General features: G+C 48.6%; 1 protein-coding gene across 7 annotated transcripts; it reads right to left on the minus strand.

Annotated features, from left to right (window-relative positions):
- Positions 1–779: 779 nt before the first annotated feature.
- TMEM39B (transmembrane protein 39B) lies at positions 780–19,324 on the minus strand. Of its 7 annotated transcripts, XM_080803034.1 has the most exons (10): positions 19,196–19,323; positions 17,435–17,561; positions 16,494–16,713; positions 16,043–16,080; positions 15,839–15,922; positions 15,367–15,521; positions 8,306–8,642; positions 7,184–7,371; positions 2,643–2,763; positions 781–1,239 (listed from the first exon to the last, which is right to left on the minus strand). In XM_080803034.1, exons 5-10 carry the CDS (start codon positions 15,890–15,892, stop codon positions 997–999), a joined length of 1,098 nt encoding a protein of 365 aa, XP_080659160.1. In that variant the 5' UTR covers positions 15,893–15,922; positions 16,043–16,080; positions 16,494–16,713; positions 17,435–17,561; positions 19,196–19,323; the 3' UTR covers positions 781–996. The 7 variants fall into 7 exon arrangements, with proteins under 7 accessions (XP_080659156.1, XP_080659158.1, XP_080659157.1 ...); XM_080803030.1 differs by lacking the exon at positions 16,043–16,080 and having other exon boundaries at positions 780–1,239; positions 19,196–19,324; XM_080803032.1 differs by lacking the exons at positions 16,043–16,080; positions 19,196–19,323 and adding an exon at positions 18,635–18,673 and having other exon boundaries at positions 780–1,239.
- Between the last annotated feature and the right edge of the window lie 2,613 nt (positions 19,325–21,937).

Here is a 21,937-nt window from a genome sequence, read left to right on the forward strand (position 1 = left end):
CTGATCCATCACCTCCCTGCAGGCCCACCCCATCCCCACCCCAAGTTCCTTATCCTCCTCTCTCTAGGAACTATTCTGCTTACCCTCCCCAAGTACACCAAGGTGTTCCAAATCTCTGTGCTATTCCGTGTGTCCTTTCCTCAACTTGAAGTGCCTTTCCCCCATTTTGTCCATCTAGGAAGTGGCTGACTTCTCAGACTATCCCCTCCTCCAAGAAGTCCAGAAAGCATTAAACATTCTCTCCTGTGTTACTCTGGATATCGTAATGGCTATACTCATCTCAGTGTAGTAGGACTTTTTTGTTTCTGTCTCTGGGCATCCTGTAGCACACTCAGCACCTGTCAGACAGCAGGGTCTCAGTAACTGCGTGCTGAGAGCATCAGAACATCACATTCTGCTAGGATAGTGGTGGTGTCCTTTGGGAGGGTTTTTTGACTGCTGTGTTGTCTTTGGCAAGTCACTATAGTTCTCTGAGCTCATTCTTCATCTACAGAATTGGAATGACAGCATCTATCCACTAGGGTTGTTATAAAAGTTGGATTGAGACAAGGCCTATAATACACATAAGATTAATGTCTGGTACACAGCATTCAGCCATCAGTAGCTACCACTGTTACCATGACCTCTGGTGCCTCCTCTCCTCTCTACTGGAGAAGGTAGGACCCACAGGGGCACCAGAAGCCACACATGGGGCTTCCTGGTCCAGAATCTTAACCTCTAACCTCTGCTCTCTGCCTGATAGGCAAGAAGAAGGGAAAGAAACAAAGGACACACATGCTTAATGGGAGTATAAAAATAGGACTTTTTTTTTCCCCTCATAATCACATCAATTATCAAAGAAACAAACAGTATGTAACAAAAATACAAAGCTCTGGTGAATTTTTTTTGTCTGTTTTTGTGGGGTTTTTTTGCCCCTCACCCAACCCTCCCCAACAGCCCCTTCCCAGAGAGCCCCAGGCTGAAGCCTGGATGCTGTCCCTGGGATCACTCTGGGGCTTAGGAGAACCGGTGGTCCAGGTCCCTCTGGGGGCTGGCCGAGTAGGAGTAGGCCTTGCCCAGTACCAAGCGGTCCCGCAGCAGCTTGAAGAAGGCATAGTAGTTGCTGAAGAGGATGAGTGCCAGGGAGATCGTCTGGTGCCACTTTTCAGAAGACATTAAGGAGTACAGCTGGTAGACAATGACAGCACCCTCCAGCAGCAGAAGGATGTTGAGGATCCGCAGGGGTTTGCTGAAGAAGAACTGCCCGGGAAAGGGTAGGCAGGGATTAGAATGTTCCAGAAACCTGCCTCCTGGGTGGGGGTTCGGGTGGGGGGCGGTGAAGGGGGCAGGCTCTTGGGGCCCCATGCAGATGTGGGTGGGGACGCTGCCACCCTCTCTACTTTTGCTTGTGGTCTTTCTTCTGTCAAGACTACTGCTTCCCACAGAAGTTAAGACCCTGTAGAACTCTGACCCTCCTCCAGCAAGCTTTTCTTGAGAGATCTTGCTTGCTCACTCACAATTTTTCTGGTCTACAATCGACACCTTTTTATATGTGATCCTCCTGGGTACAGTCAGGTCTGAACAAATCAGAATCTTACGACATAGGTATGGAAAGTTATTAGAGACTCTACAGTCTGAGTCACCCACTTCTTCATGGGTAGCATCCCGACCTAGGCCCGAAGCTTCCAGAGCATGTGGTGACAATTTACTCTGACCTGGTATTTACAAAGCAAGGTGGAGTGCCGGGACTCCAGAAGAATGTTTTGACCAGCTCCAAAGAGTGATAGACATCTAGGGAATCTCGATTCTTCAGGGGCCAAGGTACCCAAACGTCAAGAGCTGCTTACAGGGTGGGAAGGGACGAGGCAGGAAATGGGGAGTCCAAGAAACCAGCACGCCAGGCTCAGCTCTGCACCTGACAGCCTGCAGGACCCAGGGCAAGCCCCTTTCCCATCTTGGCCTCAGGTTTCTCTACTGTGAGGAGAGCACCCCAGATCAATGACTTCTCAAACTGTGTTCCTTGGAACCCCAGGATCTGAGGAGGCCTTTTAGGGGCCTATGGCAGTGATGAGTGGTGCCATCAGGTCCTATATGCCGGACTTTAGTCTATGATTGTGTTGGAAAAAAGGATTTTGATAGCAAGATAAGTAAATAAAACGGAGACCACTAGCCTCAGTGATTCTGAGCAGCTCTTTTCATAATGCTGAGTCCATGAGTCCTTACCATCAGACCCCAAGGTTCCCAGCAAGGCACCCTTGAACAAGTCAGACCCTAAGTCAATTTCAGTCTCCGAAAATGGGGACTGCCCTGGCACTTCTCTCACAGGCAGGCAAAGGCTGAACGGAGGGTGCCTGGCAGATGCCTACCACTGTGCCCAGCACACCATATGGAATGAGGACAGTTAGGTTTTTACTCCTAAGAAACCCTCCTTTTATGGTATCATCTTTCCCACCTCCGCCCGTTTTCAAAGATTTGCTAGCAAGTGAGCTGCGGTTATGAAGTCACCATCTGTATGGCTGTCCTGTGCTGCACATGTGGGGTTTCCTTTGGATCTGAGAAATACTGAAAATAGCTTTCTGTTGCTAGGACATTATCCTCCTGCCCCAGGATCCTCCCCGTTTGAGATCAGGCCCCGCCCCTCCTTCCCAGGGGAGGAGACTCACATGGAAGCGGAAGTGGGAGACGTCGGAGGGGATAGCCACGTTGTAGTGGCCCACGGCTTTGTAGACGTTCTTGCTGTGCTTCACCAGCACCCCCTGGGGCCACATGCATTCTTCCGTCCACCTGGAGGCAAAGCCCAACAACAGTGCCCCTTACACCCAGCTCACCCACAAAAAGGGGGTACCAGCAGACTGGGTCTGGTGTGACCACCAGGGCCCTACTCCCATTTCTATCATTTAGACACAGTGACTTTCCTTTTCTAGGTCTCAGGTGCCTCCTCTGTAAAAATGGGGTAAGAATCATGAGAAATTCATGGGAGTCAGAAGGTCTAGGGTTGAGATTCATGTCTGCGGGACTGTCAAGATATCCCTTTTCCCTCTTTGGGTGCATTTTCTTTCTTTTTTTTTTTTTTAGCAAGAAAGAAAGAGAGTGAGGGGGACAGCAGAGGGAGAGGGAGGGAGAGAGAGAGAGAGAGAGAATCTTAACCAGGCTCCATGACCAGAACAGAGCCTGACATGCGGCTTGATGTCACAACCCTGAGATTGTGACCTGAGCCAATAGCAAGAGTCAACTGCTTAACTGACTGAGCCACCCAGGCACCCTTCCTTTTCTTTTTTAAAAAATTTTATTTATTTATTAGAGAGAGAGAGTGCACAGGAACGGGCGAAGGGGTGAAGGAGAAGCAGACTCCCACTGAGCACAGAGCCCGACATGGAGCTCAGTCCCAGGACCCTGGGATCATGACCTGGGCCAAAGACAGATGCTTAACCATCTGAGCCCCCCAGGTGCCCCATGACTGGTCTTTGTAAAACACCAAGCTGAGCCTATTTTCCACTCAACACCCTCCAAAGTGTTTTCAGTGCCCCTGGAATCAAGTCCCCAGGGACTCACTCTGGCCTCTGAAGCCCTGCATGGTCTTCCATGACTCCTGCTGCACAGATTGGGCTCAAGCCATTCCCGTCGGTTTCTAGTTCCTCCCGTACCGCCTACTGTTTCATGTCTCCATGTAAGTCACTCCCTCCAACTGGACTGCCCTTCCTGATGCCGTATCCTTCTGGCAAGCTCTTTCCTAACTCAGGATCCTCCAGAAAGCCTTTCTCACACTCCCCACAGAGTTCAGCATCCTTCAACAAACAGCTCCCTGAATCTCCTGCTACTGGTCCACTTTTCCCAGTGTTTTGTTACTTATTTCCCTGTATCCCTCACTCATCTGGGTGCCTTTGAGGGAAGGGATGGTGTCCATTTCATCTCTCTGTCCTCAGAGTATGGCACAAGGCCTGGCACACAAGGGGCCTCGGTGGGCATGTGAATGGGATGGTGGGATCTTCTAATTCTGCCACATCTCCCAGGTCCTCCTGTCCTGGGCCAGAAGACAGAGAATCACTGTCTACAAAAAACTCTAATTGATGTTCCTACCTTGTTGATTCATTTAAAAACCAGTTATTGGGGTACCTGGGTGGCTCAGTTGATTAAGCATGTGATTCTTAGTTTTGGCTCAGGTCCTGATCTCACGGCTCATGAGAGAAATATCAGACTCCGCCCTCAGTAGGAGTCTGCTTGGATAACCTCCCCGCCCTTCTCCTCCCCTGCTCACGGGCACGCTCTCTCCCTCTCTCTCTCAAATACATGTATCAATTTTTTTTTAAATCAAAAATTAGGGGGCGCCTGGGTGGCTCAGTGGGTTAAAGCCTCTGCCTTCGGCTCGGGTAATGATCCCGGAGTTCTGGGATCGAGCCCCGCGTTGGGTTCTCTGCTCCGCGGGGAGCCTGCTTCCCTCTCTCTGCCTGCCTCTCTGCCTACTTGTGATCTCTGTCAAATAAATAAAATCTTAAAAAAAATGTTTTAAATCAAAAATTAGTTATCCTGTTATACCCAACAACATGGATGACCCTTATAGGGAATATGATGAATGAAAAAGAAACTGAACCCAAGATTCCATTTATGTGAGGTTGTAGAATAAGTTAGTTTTGAAAGAAAGTAGAAAAATTTATCTTGGTGGTGGTGGTAAGTGGGGGGCGGTCACTGGGAAGAGCCAAGAGGAAATTTTCTGAGAGGCTGTAAATGTTCTACATCTTGTTCTATCTTTATGTGGGGGTACAGGTCTGCCTACACATGGGGCTACAGGCCTACCTCTACATGAGAGTACAGGACTGTCAAAACTCAAAGAATTGTATACTTTAAGATTTGTGCATTTCAGACTCTTAACTCTAGGAAACAAACTGAGGGTTGCTGGAGGGGAGGCGGGTGGGGGGATGGGGTAACTGGGTGATGGGCGTTAAGGAGGGTACTGGGTGTTAGACGCTACTGATGAATCACTAAATTCTACCTCTGGAACTAATGATACACTGTATGTTAGTTAAGCTGAATTTAAAAAGACTTGTGCATTTCGCCATATATAAATTTTATCTTTAAAAAAAAGACTAGACACAAACCACAAAAATTTACCACAAACCTATGATAAGCCAGGCACTCTGCCAGGAATGAGATAGCGGAGCGCTTAACAGCCAAGGACCCTGACCTCCAGGAGTTTTAGTCCTGGAATAACAAGCAAGTAACTAAGCAAACAGAGCGGAAAGCATTAGGTGCAATGATTATGATATGTGATGATCCTGGGGAGCATGGGGCAGCGGGCACGGAACCCATCATGGCTGGTGAGGAAAGTGTTCCCGGAGGAAGCAAACTGCTAAAGGAGGCACAGCAATTAATCAGGAGAAGAAAGTGGAAAGCGTGTTCCAGGCAAAAGGAGCATCATGTGCCAAAGCCTGGATACAAACACATATTCAGAATTTGAGGACCCAAAAAGGCCTGGTCTGGGGAAGGCATGGGAAGAGAGGCAGAAAAGGCTGGCACGACCCACTTCAGCAGCTGGGAAGCCATGTGAAGGAGCCTGGGTCTTCTCTGCGAACCATGGTGAGCTGTGGACAGGTTTCTTCTTATGTTCACCTATATTCTACCTCTCTGCTCCTCCCTCCCCTCAGAGGCCAAAGCTAAGCCGAGTCCCCTTTAGGCTCATTTGGCAATGTCTATCCTCTTTCTCTGACCATTTGGACCGAGCCTGGGAGGGACCCTGACTAGCATGGAGGGCTGTTTGACCCCAAAGTTTAGGCTCCTGATCACAGTTCTCTAAGTTATCTTACTTAACCTTACCCTAGGGAGAATGGTAGTAGCTTCCCCGTTTTATAGACCAGAAAGCAAAACCCCAAAAAGGCCACCTGTTTGCCCGACACTCATGTATCGCTTCCTGGAACACCAGAAAAAAGGAAGAAAAAAATTACTACTGATAAGAAAATGTAGCGTTCTTACTGGCCCTGACTCTTGGAGGCAGCCCAGGGACCCTTCTGGGGCTGTGTCTGAGGACCTGGGGAAATGGATAAGCCCCAAGCTAAAACAAGGGATGTCTGTAAATAGCACCTACTATAATGTTCCATGGACCGTGCTAGGCACTTAGCTACTTCCCATCCATCCATCCATCCATCCATCTATCTAAAGTGATCTCTCTGCCCAATGTGGGGCTCGAACTCACAACCCCAGATCAAGAGTCACGTGCTCTACGGACTGAGTGAGCCAGGCATCTCTGTGGCCTCCCTTTGCATCTCTGCTTCTTGAGGGACCTACCTCTAAAAACCTGTCCTAGGGACCTCTTCTCTGCTACCTGTGTTGGGCCTGAGGCTCAGATGTGATTCAGAAGGGCCCAGGCTAGAGGAGCTTCCAGTTTAATGGGGGGGGGGGGGATACAGGCAGGAAAACGAGGGTAACCTGGGTGAAAAATACTGTGAAGATGGCCCCATGAAGGGTGAACCAGGCTGAGAGGAGGCTGGGCTCCCGAGCGGGTGCTTTTGTCTCTGCAGTGCTGTCCTGCAGCCAGGTTTCCTTCTTCCCATCATCTGTGTACGTGGATGTCACCCCCAGCGGACCGACCTCCTCAAGGACCTTATCTCGGTCATTTCCTCTCTGTGGCTCTGCTTCTCTGGCCAGGGTGCACCATTGACTAACACAGCATCCTATCCTCTGCCCAGACTGATGTTTCTAAGGCCCCTTGGAATGGGTTCCTCCACTGTGCAACAGCCTCCATAGCCCCCTCTGCCTGTAGGTCAAAGTCCAAGCTCCTCTGTCCAGTACATAGCACCAGGCCCAGTATGGCTTCGGAGGAAGTAAACATCTGCCGGATAGGAGATGACCTAACAACGGAATGGATGAGTGAGCAGGGAACAGAAGGAGAGAAGCAATGAATGAAGGCTAGAGCAGATCGGTCAATGAGCTGCCTAAGGACCAGTCAGTGAAGGAGAAAGTCAACGAGTCTGTGAATTTATTGCTTGGTCTCCTCCCGTCTCCAGCACGCTGCAAGTTACCTAAGCACAGGGGACGCGTCTGCCTTGGGCCCGGCCATACCCCACCCTGGCTGCAAGGTCTGGCTTACAAGATGTGCTTGATGACCATCTGCCGACTGAATGTGCAAGCTGGGGAGGGAGGAGCCCGGCGGCTCCACAGACACGGACCCCGAGGGCTGGGGTTGGGCAGGGCAGGGCAAGGGAGGGCGACTCACGGGTGCTGCAGCACGTTGGAGCATAGCGCTGGGTCCACTTTCTGCCAGCAGCCCAGGTGGGCAGCGGCCTTGTGCAGGAGGTCACAGTAGCTGGCGGGCAGCAGGTGCTGCATGAGGATCACCGAGGTGCTGATGGACACCAGCAGGAAGAGCTCACAGGACCAGCGCTTGTCATAGTAATGCGTGTTCTGGGGGCAGTGGGAGATCGGTAAGGCCCGGGGTGTCCCTAATGGCCTCACTCCCTCCCCGCTCCCTGATTCGATCTGCCTCAGAAACCGGAGCAGCCTTCTGGGGGGCCTGAGATCAAGGATCAAACTCCTAACACAGAGGTCTTAATCATGGGCTTGGACCCTGTGCCCACTACTCCGTTCTCTAGAAGCTCCTCTTTTTAGAAAAACTGCTCCCACCGCCTACCACTCGGAGCCAATACAGGTTCTGGGGTCGAACAGACTTGAGTTCAAACCGTGGCTCTGCTGCTTACTAACTATGCGATGCTGGGCAAGTCACTGCACTTCTCTGTCCCTTTCTCTTCCACCACATGATAAGAACAGCTACCAAGCCTCTCTGAGAGGTATTAGGAGGATTATCACACTCATGAAAGCTCTAGCACGTTGTAGGTGCTCAAGAAACATCGAGTCGTCTCAGCTTCACATCACTCAGTGCAGTCCAGCCCGGGAGAAATGTTTCAAGCCTACTGTCTGCTGGGGAGGTAGCTTCCCAGAAGGCCAGACAAGCTAGAGAGAAAGCATAGACTTTTTGAGTCACTCGGGTCTGGAAGACTCCTGGCTTTCCTACTTAATGAGAGAGCTAGCCATTGTAACATGCCTGAGCCCAAATGGCCCTTGTGAAATACATCACTGCTTTCTGTTATCCAGTATTACGAACAACCACGTCCTGTCCCCCTCATTGGCTGGGTGACCTTGTGCAGGCCGCTCCCTCTCAGGGAGCCTTATTCTCTCCACTCTAAAATCAAGGCAGTCGTTACTCTAGCCCTCAAGAGAACAGATGGGAATCTTCTCAAAAGCAGTCTAGTTATTCACGCAAGCAGGAGGGCTCCTGGGGCGCAGGCAGCAGGGTAAGGCCCCAAGCAGGCCCCTTCCCTCCCCGGGTTGGGCTACGTACCTTCACGAACCAGACAGGCACAAAGGCCACATAATAGGCGCTCAGCATGGAGCTGACCAGCACTTCCTTCATGCGCCAGTTGAAGTCCATCTTGAGGAACTCCACCTCGCTGCGGATGAGACTGGGGGACAGGCAGCAGGCGTGGGTGGGCATAGCGTCCGGCCCGTACAACTGCCGCGTGTGCTGCTTCCACGTCTCCCGCAGTGTCAGCAGGTAGTCCCGGCTCCGCGCCAGGCCACTCACCGCCTCCCGGGGACCCATGGAGGCCATGTGGCTGAAGAGATTCGTCTTGCGGAGGTCACAGTTCAGCTGCAGGAACGGAATGTACATCCCAAACCTGCTGGGGGAGACTGTGGTGAGGGGAGGCCTGCCTGCGGGCCACGATCCCAACCCGAACCCAGGAAAGGAATCTTCTTTCTTCTCTGGGCCTGAGCTCTCCCGGCTGCTCAGAGGGGAGAATGTACCCATCCTTCTATCCAGCCAGACCCTGATCAGAAGATCAACCTAGGTATCAGCATGGAGTGCAGGCCGAGCATCGGGAACAAAGCAGGAAGCAGGAGATGAGGCCCTGCCTCGTGGTCTGTTGCTGACTAACAGTGATCCTAATAGTGATCCCAACAGCCCACATTCACTTGGCACACTCTGTGCTCTAGACACTGTACTAAGCACTTTACACGTGTTCTCTGCTTTTGCTTCTCCTAAGAACACTAGGCATTCAGTACTACTATCTTGTACTACTTTGAAGGAGCTGTGGCTTAGACAGGTGAGGTGGATTCTCCAAGGTTACCCAACCAGTAGGGGAGCAATAGGGCTGGGATTCAAACCCAGAACTGTCTGGCGCCAAAGACCAAGACACATACTCAACGAATACTATGAGTGGTTAATCAGTTAAAAATGTACAAGGGGTGCCTGGCTGGCTCAGTTGGAAAAGCATGTGGCTCTTGATCTTGGGGGTCATGAGTTAAAGCCCCACACTGAACACAAAGCTTACTTAAAAAAAAAAAAAATGTCTGCAGTATCACAAGAGAGGTCCAAGTTATGACAGCTGCGTCCTCAAGAGGCAGCTCTTCGGCTTACGGAGGAAGGCAGCTCAGGAACAGCATCTACAGTGTGTCTATTATGTGCCAGGCACTGAAATGGGCCCTTGAACAACAGAAATCCCTTTTCCTGCGTGGTACCCTTAGGGCTGGAGCTCAATAGTCAAGGGGTATTTTGACTGCATGGTTGGTGTCTTTTGAGGAGAAAACTAGATGGGCTCAAAGCCCAAGAAAGAAGATAATTATAAAAAGTAGTTAAGGGGCGCCTGGGTGGCTCAGTCATTAATTGCCTGCTTTCAGCTCAGGTCAAGATCCCAGGGTGCTGGGATCGAGCCCCATGTTGGGTTCCCTGCTCAGCGGGAAGCCTGCTTCTCCCTCTCCCAATCCCACTGCTTGTGTTCTCTCTCTTGCTGTGTCTCTCTCTGTCAAATAAATAAATAAAATCTTTAAAAATAAATGAATGAATGAATAAATAAATAAATAAATAAAAAGTAGTTAAGAGCCAGGGCACCTGGCTGGCTCAGTTGTTTGGACCATGTGACTCCCGATCTGGGGGTTGTGAGTTTGAGCCCCACATTGGGCAGAGAGATTACTTTAAATAAAAATAAACAAATAAATAAATAAAATAAGGGGCGAAAAAGTAGCTGAGTGCCTAGCACAGTCCATGGAACATTGTAGTAGGTGCTATTTACAGATGTTCCTTCTTTTAGCTTCTTTAGCTTATCCATTTCCCCAGGTCCTCAGACACAGCCCCAGAAGGGTCCCTGGGCTGCCCCCAGGAGTCAGGGCCAGTGAGAACACTACATTTTCTTATCAGTAGTAATTTTTTCTTCCTTTTTTTCTGATGTTCCAAGAAGGGATACATGAGTGGCCTTGGGCAAACTGGTAGCCTTTTTGGGGTTTTGCTTTCTGGTCTATAAAACGGGGAAGCTACTACCATTCTCCCTAGGGTAAGGTTTAGTAAGATAATTTAGAGAACTGTGGTCTGGAGCATAACCTTTGGTCAAATAGGGCAGGATTAAAATCCCAGCTCTGGTACTTACTAGCGCAGTGATTTAGGACAAGTTATTTAACCTCTATGAGCCTCAGTTTCCTTAATTTGCTCTAAGTTACATAGCTTGTATGGATTCTCTACACTCAGTCAGGCATTACACGTACTGTTTTCATAAATACTATCTTTAAACCTTGCAACAAACCCAAGCATGGTGCTTGATCCAAAGTAGAAGATCCGTAAAATTTCGTTTAGAAGAGAGACAGTGATTCTGTGGGACAGAAAAGAAGACTGAAATGGGATTCCCAAAACCCTCTTCAGGACACCTTGTGGGAATGAAGGACAGGGGCACCTACAGGAACATACAAGGGATTCAGACCCAAACTTAAGGCCAAGTACTTAAGAATCTCCCTGGTTCTGCCTCTAAGAAGGACTGCAGATATAATTAAGTTATTTGGTAACAGCAAGTGACTGCTTTGCAGGTCACAAGTTAGTGGCAACTTCACACGCAAGATGGCAGATTCCCTCTCATCTTCTTCACTTAAGACGTGACAGTATAAAAGTAGAAAATAAATTAATATCAGCCAAAAGAATGGGAGTGGGGTTATCAGTTCACAAGTGATTCTGACAAATTTAGAAAGCAGATGGAAACATGTTGACAGATGAGGAAGGAAGCCATCATCTACAGCAGTGCTGACCAACAAAAATACAATGAGAATCACATATGTACTTTGAAATTTTCTGGTAGCCACATGAAAAAAAAAGGAAGTTAATTTTAATACTCTAGTTTATTTAACTCAATATATGCAAAACATCATTTCGACATGTAATCATTACTTGTAAGTAAGATTTTTACTTCTTTTTTTTTTTTTTGAAGATTTTATTTATTTATTTGGGAGAAAGAGAGGATGAGTGTGCATGGGAGTATGTGCAAGTAGGGGGAGGAGCAGAGGGAAAGGCAGAGAATCTTAAAAGAACTCCATGCCGAGCGCGGAGCCCCATGTAGGGTTCAATCTCACAACCCTGAGATCATGACCTAAGCCAAAGCCAAGAGTCAGATGTTTAACCCACTGAGCCACCCAGGCGCCCCTACTTTCTTTTTTTGTACTAAGTCTTCAGAATCTGATGTTTATTTCACACTTACAACACACTTCAATTTAAACTAGCCTCTTTCAAACGTTCAATAACAACAGGTGGCTGGAAGCTACTTAACTAGACAGTGTAGGTCTAGCATATACTATGAGAGGGCTGCACTGGGGGTAGGAACTTATCTGCCCGGTGACCCAAGAGAATGACTTGATGCAGGCACAGTTGGTAAAGGGTAGAAGCAAGCTGCAGGAATGAACAAAGGGGATTAAACAAAGATGTGTATTTATTTGTAAAAGCCAGTCCCTTTATTCTCTTACCTCATACAACCTACCCTGAAAGATTCTGACATTAAAAAATTGAATAAACTGTCTAGGGAGAACTGTGGTCTTTAATGGGGACATCCTAGAGTAATCCCCTCACTCTGGCTTCTGGCCTATGGGGGCCCACAACCTGACAACCAGCACGGCACTCCCTCACCCTAAAGCAAAGTCTGCTAGTCAGTGTGTCCTCCTCATGTACTTAGAATTCCTGGCAGAGGGAGAGGAAGTGCACTCCAACTACTCAGTCTTTCATTGGTCAACGTAAAGAGATAACTAAAGAAATGAACTATGCTTGGAAAACTAGCAGCATGAAACAAAAAACTGACCCCAGTTTTGGAAATACAAAATTGAGGGAACAGAAGATATTTTTAAAACAAGAAAAGAATGCTATGAGAAAAGGACAATCAGAAAATAAGAGGCCTTAGAGATGAAAAATATGATTGCTGAAAAACTCAATAAAAAAGCTGGAAGATAAAGTTAAGGAAATCTCCCTAGAGGCAAAGTAAAAAGAGAGAGCGGAAAAAGTCAGAGCAGGGAGAGAGAGAGACAGAGAAAGAAAGGTGGGGGGGACGGGGAGAGAGAAGGGGAGAGAGATGAAAAATATGAGAGAAAATATAAGAGAAACAGATGATCAATCTATGAGTTCTACCACCTGATGAGCAGAAGTCCCATAGAGAACAGAAAAAAATAGAAAGGAAGATATTATCGAAGAAATAATAGGAGAACATTTTCCTGAAATACCCAAATCTTCAGGTTAAAAGAGTCCTAGAGTACTGATAAGATGAATGAAAAAAGTCCCACACCAGACACCTCCTTATGAAATCTCAATAATCAAAAGATAAACAGGGGATCTCTAAAAAGTTTTCAGAAAAGAAAAAACAAGTCATCTACAGAGTACCTGGAATCAAACTGGCAGCAGACTTCTCATCAGAAACACAGGATGCTAGAGACAATGGAGTACTATCTTCAAACTTCTGAGAGAATATGAATTTGAACTCAGAAATCCACATTTAGCTGAACCATCAATCAAGTATGAGGGCAGAATAAAGACATTTTTAGACATGCAAGGCCTCAGAATGTTTATACCTCCCGCATACCCATTGTTAAGGAAATTACCTGATAATGCACTCCAGCAAAATAAGGGAGAAAACCAAGAAAGAGGAAGACATGGGATCCAGGAAACAGTGGATCCAACCCAGGAGGGCAGCGAAGGGAAGTCCCAGGCTGAGAGCTGTACAGCAGGCCTAAAGAACCACTCCAGACTGGAGCAGGAGGATGGAAGGCTCCAGGAGGGATGTCTTTAGGGGGAAAAATGGACTCCAGGCAACAGGTAGCATGACTGAGAGGCTCGATAAACTTGAGGATATGTTGAAGGCCCATCATTCTTTTGTCAACAAGAAAAAAGAAAGGCAGTTAGAACTCCAAGAAAACAAAAAAGGCTGCATAAGAAAGTTACAATCTTTTTTTTTTTTTTTTTTTTTTTTTTTTTTTAAGAAAGTTACAATCTAAATATGAAGCAAACTAAAATGGGACACGATTTTAAGCAATTGATGGAATGTAAGAAAAGAGAAACCATTTGACCTTGACATGGAGCTTCCTTTTTTTAAGAGGCCCAAGGTTATAACTCAGTAACTATAGGGAAGGAGTATCATCTATGCACACTACTTGGTCCTGAAGTGATTGATATTTTCATAATCATAACAACATCAATACTACTTACTACTTCTTGGTTTTTAGAATTAACCTTAGACAAAGAATGGAAGACTCAAATATGGTTATACAGGAGAATGTGAATGTCAAGCTTAATAATATAGAGTATAGCTGCCAGGAAGTGAGAGGAGGAAGAGCAAAAGAGAAGTGGATGGGCAGAATTCCTAATATTACCATCTACGTAAAAGGGATTAAGATACTACTGTTGAGGAAATAAAAAGTATAGGCATACTGACATTATTGGAAAGATAATCAATGGAGAATAATAATAACAGTCATAAAATATTGGGAATAGTATGGATGGGAGAGTGAACTAAGTAAATCTTCATCTGTCATTGAGCCGAATCAGTGAGTGTGTGCATGGATCTATGTATGATATACTTGTAATGCATAAAACAACACTTACTTCCAGGATATACGAGAAACCAGAAATACTGGTAGTTGCCTTTTGGAAGGGAAACTGGACAGCTAACAGACAGGAGCCAAGGAGAGACTTTTTCATTCCATATAATTTACACATTTCGAATGTATACATTTTACACATATTTATAATTTTGAATTTTAACTCTGTAAACCTATTATCCAACTATAAAATCAATTACGTTTTTGAAAGGAATAAAGGTACAAGGATACTAGAATTATGGGGGTAACTCAAAAAACGGTTGCCTCCAATAGGGAAAAGCTAGGAACGCCTCAAAAGGCTACCAACAGAAGACAAATACAACAACTGTGAGAAACCTATATAACGGAACACTATGAGGCCATCAAAAAAATGAGGGAGACCCGTATGTATTGCCATGGAAAAATACCCAGGTTATAAGATTATGTGAAAAATGTAATAAATTATACAGCATCATGCATAGATTAATCCCTTCTTTTGTTTAAAAAAAAACGTTAAGTTTGTTTGCATGAATAGAAAAAATTGGGGAGGATATGCTGCAAATAATGGTTTTCTGGAGGACTGATATTATAGAGGATTTTCATTTTCTACATTAAAACTGCTGTAAAGTTTAACGTGTTTGTAAGGCATGTGTGTCACTCTTATAATTAAACACGAGTTATAACTGAAACAAATATGATGGGGCTTCTTCCATGACAGCACCCTTTTGGTCATGCAGGGTAGAGAGGGCTGAGTATCTGGCTCTGAAGCTTTCCAGGACAGAGAACTGGCCCAGGTTGAGGAAACTCATGAAGCAGAAAGCCCCGGGGTTGGGCAATGTCTGTAAAATGTCTAGGCAGCCAGGAGCCTGCCCCAGGAACAGCCAGAATGGATGTCTTGCCAAAGTTCTCCCCAGTTCTAGACCAGAAGGGTGCCGTCCTGGGCTCCTCCCAGACACTGTCTTCCCATCCTCTATAATGTGGGCTCTGGTGAGATGGAGTGAGCAAACTGACACAAACACTGACATACACACATGCATGTGCAGATACACACACGCACACGCACACACGTTTCATGCACAGACATCCACGCAGAAACCTGCACACATGCAGGTGCTTGCATGCACACACACCGGGGAGGGAGGGGGAGGGACCGAGAGATTACATAAACACCAAGCTACAAAAAAAGACGGAGAAAGAGAAAGAACGAGAGAGAAAAGGAAAGGAGAGGGAGACAAAGCCCATGCATCCCCATCGGGAACGTTCCTTTGGCATATACACTCAGATCTGAGTCCCATTCTGACCTCCCCGTTGGCGGCACCTGGGGTACATGATGCCTGCTATCTCAGTTTCTGCTCCTGCAAAAGAAAGCTAATCATCTCGTTCTCAGGGGGATGCCGTCGGACAACGTGAGAGCAGTGTTGCTGCCTTGCCGTGCGTCCGCCAGGTGTGAGGGCCTGCTGACCCAGCCACACTCAGGGCAGAGGTCGGGAGCCGGGTGCTAGGCAGTGAGGGGGTGAAGTGAGGGGTACTCACGGATAGCAGAGGAACAGGAGGTTCAGGAAGGAGTAGGTCCTGAAGAGGTGGATGAGGGAGCGGCACAGACTCCAGCCTGTTGCCGTGAGAACGGTGAAGCGGGTGAGGAACAGCAGGACGGAGCGAAAGAGGGAGACCTTCCCCCTCTGAGAAGCCTGGGGCAGGGCGAGACAGGACGGGATGGGGCCTTGGACGGAGGCCACCGGGGCTGGGCCCACATCCCACCCAGCCTGGCCTGTGATCCACCCCCAAGGAAATGTGGGGCAGCAGGCTGGGCAGAATCTGGCAGGGTGAATCCTTTTCCTCGATGGCCCGTAAACTTCAAGAGTGACGGGATGTAATGCTCTTCCACTGGGTTCAAAGGGAGGCCCAAGGATCTGCCTTAGGCTTGAAGGGCTTGATATGTTTCCTTGGCACCCCCAGGGGTAAGGGGAATCCCAAAGTCCCCGGCCAGCCTCTGGGACCCAATCACCTCCTTCACGATGGACCCAATGAAGCGGCGGCCCAGAACGATGGTGGTCACCATCAGCAAGTTGAAGTCGATCAGGTGGAAATTCTGTCGGGGGGGTGGGCAGAGGCCGGGGGTCACATGGGCCCCCTGCCCATATACGGGCTTTTTTCATCCCCACATCCCCCTGCCCAGTCCTTGCCACAGGGACTGTCCCCACTCTCTGACCTTCACAGGCCTCCAGCTGAGTCAGGCCAGGAAATTACCTAGAGGAGCAGAACAGGACCGAGAGAAGGGAAGTGGGACAGTCCCTGGAGATAAGAGAGTGGTGTGTGAGCCCTCTTGCTCTGATCACCCATGCCCCAGTCCCTGCACCTCTTGGCATGGTGATCTTTTCACTCCTGAAGTACTCAATTCATGCCTGTGGCTCTTCTCCCCCACAGGACTTAAGATTTTGCGTTCTTTAGGCAGTATCTGTCAGAGTTATCTCTGCTACCTTTCAAATGCCTAATAGGGTACTGAGCAATTAGGGGTGAGTGTTCAGGAGTCATTTGCTTCCTGTTCCTTCTACACTCTCCACGCGCAAGTGTACAGGGCACTTGGTAAGCTGTGTTTAAACTGCACTCAAATGTCACACACACACACACACACACACGGCTGGTCCTAGCTGTGCACCTACCAGGGAGGTGTGGGAGGGTGGGTGGGAGGGCGGATACCACCACACTGTCTTGTAGATGTTGATATAGTGGACGAAGAGGGCTATGAGCTGGCAGAAGAAGAGTTGCAACTCAAACAGAATGCTGGCCTGGACTGGCAACTCAGGGATCTTGCAATGCTGGAGGGGCACAACTGTCTGGGTGGCCAGTGGTGGGCTGGACAGGCCCGTGCCGGAACTGCTCCTGAGAAGTGGGATGGGAGAAACATCAGCAGCTGACCGGAGAACTCCACCAAGAAGGGCTTCCAGGACAGGGTGGTGGGGTTGGATCAGAAAAGCAGCTCACGGCAACGAGGGAGTCCTAAACCTGCCCGTCAGACAATGGAGCCAACAGAGCCTTTTCCTATCCCTAATCTTATTCGGGCTTTCCAACATTCCCCAGGAAGGAAAGAATTATTAGATCCATTTGACAGGGGCGCCTGGGTGGCTCAGTCGTTAAACTTCTGCCTTTGGCTCAGGTCATGATCCCAGGGTCCTGGGATCGAGCCCCACATCCGGCTCCTTGCTTGGAGGGAAACCTGCTTCTCCCTCTCCCATTCCCCTGCTTGTGTTCCCCCTCTCTCCCTGTCTCTCTGTCAAATAAATAAATAAAATCTTAAAAAAAAAAAAATCCATTTGACAGATGAGGAAAATAAGGCCCCAAAAGGGGAAACAACTTTCTCAAGCCACCAGAAAATTAGGAGTGGGATTGTAACTAGAATCCAGGCCTCTGGGCTTATTACCCTATATCCCACTGCCTCTGCCCACATGACCACCCCCTAAGTCTTTTTTTGCTGCTCACTGTACTAAACCCCCATCTGACATCTGGGGTATCAAATCCTAGAGCCCGAGCCCAGTGAAGGAGAGCTTTGTTCATACTGCCTCTGGGTGCCCAAAGTGAGGGGAAAGAGACAGAGGTGGTTTACCTGGTGCGAGAACGGACGCTAGTGACTGACGCGCTGGAAGTATGGCCCCCACCAGAGCCCCCTGAGGATCCTGGCTCACACAGAGGATTTCGACAGTAGGATGTCCTGTTGGGACCTCTTCGTCCTCCTGTGGGACTCAACATAAGGCAGATCCTCAAGCCAGATGGCAGAGATCAAGGATAATAGCAATACTAGCTACCAGTTACCAAATGTCTCATTTTATCATAGCCACAGAGACCTCTAACCCAGTCCCTGTCTCCCTCTTCAGCCTCATCTCCTTACCATTCTCTCCTTAAGCAAACCAAACTTGTTGCTACCTGTTGTACTTGCTGTGTCCTATCCGCAAAGCCCTTACCTGACTGCCATTTTTAATGTACTCGCCCCTATAACTCTCATTTCTATTTTTTTCCCACAACAATTCACTCTTGGAATTTATCTTATTCATTTGTGAACATATTTATTGTCTGTCTTTCTCACTAGAATGGAAGGTCAGTGAGGTCATTACCCTTGTCTTTTCTACTGTTGTATCCCTTCCTTCCACCATAGTGTCCAGCATAAAGTCAGTGCCCTGTGTTTGTGGATGAGTGAAATGAGCCCAGCAAAGTAGGTCTTCCACAGATTAGGAAACTGAGTTTACACTGGGTCACAGGTAGTCTGGGGGTCCGAGGCTTGAGCTCTTAGTTTTGATATACACTGCTTCGTTCAGATACTACAAGTGTCTCTCTAGGCTTACGATTCTGGACACCCTTGAAGCCCTTCCCTCCAGAGTCCGAGATCCAGCTCAATAGGTGTCTCAAGGTCAGGACCAGAGCCTGAGCATAAGGTCAAGGATGTCGGCTCTGGGAGAATGCTGTGATTGTGGACCCAAAACCTACTTCTCTAGGCTTAGAAGTCTAGCCCAAGCTCCCAGGCACCATCCTGCACAAAGGTCCTACACAAAGCTCCGAAGCACCACCCCAGCCCTAATCAAAGTCACAGCCTTGTTCAAACCTCCTCACCGCAACACGGAGCGCGCACCCTTGCCCTAGCTTCCCAGCTCAGCAGCTTTTCCCAAATGTCTCCAGAAAGTACTTACCCAGGAGCTCTGCACCCGACCAGCCCCAACCCAGAAGCCCTGTTCATATGCTATTGTACCCTATTATACCTGGCTTAAACGTCCCACACAGGCACCCTCAGTCCAAAAGCTCTACCCACACCTACCCTCCTTTCTTTGGAAGCTCTACACCCACATAAAGCCCCTGGGCCCAGAAGCTCCGCCTACACACCGTTGTCAGCCCAGAAAACCCGCCCACAAGCCAATAAAAGCTCGCTCCGCCCAGAAGCCCCGCTCTAGAATGGGCTCCCTCGATCGGGAAGGTCTCCTTCCCGCCCCATCGCCCCCAGTGCCAAGCCCCTACAGCCCAGGAAGTTCGCCCCCACACAAGCGCCAACAGCCCAGGTGCTCCACCCTAGCACCAAGGCCCCGCTCACTGCTAAGCACGGTCCCCACTTCTAGCCCAGGTGAGCAGGTCCCCACCAAAGCCCAAGCCCCCACAGGCCCTCTCCATTTCAGAAGTCCCGCCCACAGTGCCAATGCCCCGCCCCCACAAGTGAGGCCCCACCCCGCAAAGCGACAGGAGGGGGCGGGGTCCCTCTGTGCCCCGCATCCCCTCCCCCTTCCCTCGCCGGGATCCTGTCCGCGTGGGGGAGCAGTCAGCATCTTGGCCATCCCGACCCCCACGCCCGCCCGTTCCCCGGCTGAGCCGGAGCCGCTCCGCTCACCCATCTCCTCCCCCCGGCGCTCTCCGCTCCGCCGCCGCAGCTCCTGCGGGCAATATGTCGGAGGCGACGGCGGCCGGGAGAGGACTAACCGCCGCAGCCCAGTCCCCGGGTATCAGCCGCGCGCTCCCGCCAGGCCGCCAAATTTGCATACAAGGCGGGCTGGAAGCTGGGGGCGCGCTTCTTAAAGGGGCCGCGCGGACAAAGGCGGTGGCTGCGCGCTCTTTGTCTCGCGGTCCCCTACGCCCTTCCTGCCTCTGCTGCTGGAGACCCCAGAGGGAGGGAAGTCACCTCCTGCTCTTCTCGTGCATGTCTTCTCCCAGCATCTCCTCAGGCCCGAGGGAGGGGGCCGGAACCGCCTCTGGGCTCCTGCCCAAGATGAACTGTATCCAGGAGTGGCCCGCAGGCGTCTGAAACTCAACGGGTCCCAAATTGGCTTTCGTCTTTGTCTTCGGCCTTGCTTTTCTCTAGTTCCCCCTAGTCAAAACCTAGGAGTCCTTTCCTTCTTTCCTTTGATCCCCCCCCCCCAACCAATCTTTTACCTAGTTTGGCTGACCCTAAGTCCTAAATCTTTCTCCTGTCATCACTTTAGTGCGAATCCTGATTCTGCTTGTTCTGAGCCTTGAAACCTTGTTTCTTGGTCTTTACATTGAGGCCGGTAATAGTCACCTTGTAGGTCCTGGTGAGAGTTGAATGAGATAACGGATGTGGAACAGGGTCTGTTTTAACAAATGTTAGCCATCATTATTAATAGGAGGCATGGCCCACACTTAGCACAGAGGAAGTACTCAATAATCGAGCTATTCCTACCAGCTGTTAGGATTTCTTCCCTCACAAGACCTATAAACTGTCTCAGTCACCTGGTAGTTCCTTGGCTTAGCACAGTGCTTGGCACATAATAGACATCAGTATTCAATTAATTGAATGAGTAGATATTAATTAATAGATATTCACAGAGCTGGACAGTTAAGTGGGAGGAGATGGACATAAAATTAGTAAATTCTGTATTATGTTGGACAGAAATAATTGTTGTGGAGGTAAACAGGAAAGGGGGATGGGAAGTTGCAATTTTAAACAGGACAATAAGAGTAGGCTTCACTGACAAGGTGACTTTTGACCAAACACTTGAAGGAAATGAGTCAGTCATACAGATATCCAGAGAAAAGGGATATTCCAGGCAGAGGGAAAAAATCAGTGGAAGGGGCTTCAGGTATGAACACAGCTAGTTTGTTTAAGAAACAGCCAGATCAGTGTAGCTTGGCTGGAACAGACATGAGAGTGGGATATGAGAAGGGATGGGCCATATAGGGCTCCTCCTTACCCTGAATAAGACAGGGAACTATTGGAGGGTTTGAACTTTCATTTTTAAAGACTCACTCTGGCTACTGGTAAGAATAGACTGTAGGGGCACAAGGGTGGAAGCAGGGAGACCAGACAGAGGACATGGCCATGATCGTAGCAAGAAATGTTGATGGATTGTACCAGACTGAGTAAGGGAGATGTGTTGGATTCTGGATTTGAAGGTGAAGGCAATAGGATTTGTAGACAGATTGGATAGGTGTGTGGAAGAAGGACAAGACCGAGTATGACTCCAAGGTTTGTAGCCTAAGCAAATGGAAATGTGTAGTTTAATTCAATACATATACATCTATTAAATTACAAGTTTTACACCAAGTCAGGCCTTCCCTTCTGGGAGAAAAGAGGCCCAGAGAAGGAGAATGACCAGCTCACAAAGTATAGAAACCATGGCTGAGATTTCTTTTTCTGGCCAAAGAAATTCTGACAGAAGAGCGGATTCTGACCTCTGTAGAGGACTGAATTTGAAATGTATCTTGTTAATTTCTGAACTGCCAAAGCCCACCACTACCTAGCATATGATAGGCCTTCAAATGAGTATTAGTTCTGTTGTGCAGGTAGTGGCAAAGTGGCTCTTAAAAGGAAAGTCATTGGGAAGGAAAACTAAATGGTTTTGGGAATATCCGTAAAAGCACGAAGCTGGGCCATTCCTGGGAACTCATTTTAACTCAGGTCAGCAAACATTGCTGAGCATCTGTTATACAGCAGGGAATACGGATGCCGAAGTGCAACTCATCACTGGGAGAGACAGAGGAGAATTAATAAATTATGGCACAGCATGGTAACAGTAGCAGTATGTACCAAGTCTGGAGGTGGACGGAAGGTGAGTAACTCTGACAGGGGAGGTAGTCCAGAGAAGGCTTCGTGAAAGATGACATCAGAGCTGGTTTCTGAAAGAGGAGTAAGAGTTGGCCTGTTATGCTTCTATGGGAAGTGCTTGGCACATAATAGACATCAGTATTCAATTAATTGAATGCAATAGCTCGGGTCTGGTCATTGTCTTACAGGGGCTGGTGGCAGGGGCATGCTTGCTGTCCATCTATCGTGTGGAAGGGTGCTGGACCTTGTACAGGGCAAATACTCAGGAAATGTTTGCTTAACTGATTTGAGGGCATTCATACAACCCAGTGACCCAGTGTAAGAGGGTAAAGCCACTCAGATGGACTGCTGTGCATGTACCCCCTAGACACGGGCTCCTGCCCACCTTGAACAGGTTGATTTTGCCTGCCCAACATCCATTCTCCCTGCTGATTAGCATGTTTTGATTTTCCCTTGGGGAACTACTCTCCCTCCCATGCTCTCGGTCCACAGGATCTGGTGGAGGTGCCTTACTCTGCAGTTCCCGTGTGGCCAGGTAACCTTGGCCTGGTGAATCAATGCATTCCATCC

This window comes from Martes martes (assembly GCF_963455335.1).
Source record: "Martes martes genome assembly, chromosome: 4".
In the NCBI taxonomy this organism is placed as follows: Eukaryota; Metazoa; Chordata; class Mammalia; order Carnivora; family Mustelidae; genus Martes; species Martes martes.

Excerpts from the sequence above, each read along its gene's own strand:
- TMEM39B (XM_080803029.1), bottom strand. The coding sequence starts at position 17,577 with ATGTTGAGTCCCACAGGAGGACGAAGAGGTCCCAACAGGACATCCTAC. Across the intron at positions 15,923-16,493 it reads CACCCTCCCACACCTCCCTG|AATTTCCACCTGATCGACTT; the intron begins GTAGGTGCACAG and ends CCCCCCCGACAG. Across the intron at positions 7,372-8,305 it reads TGCCTGTCTGGTTCGTGAAG|AACACGCATTACTATGACAA; the intron begins GTACGTAGCCCA and ends CACTGCCCCCAG.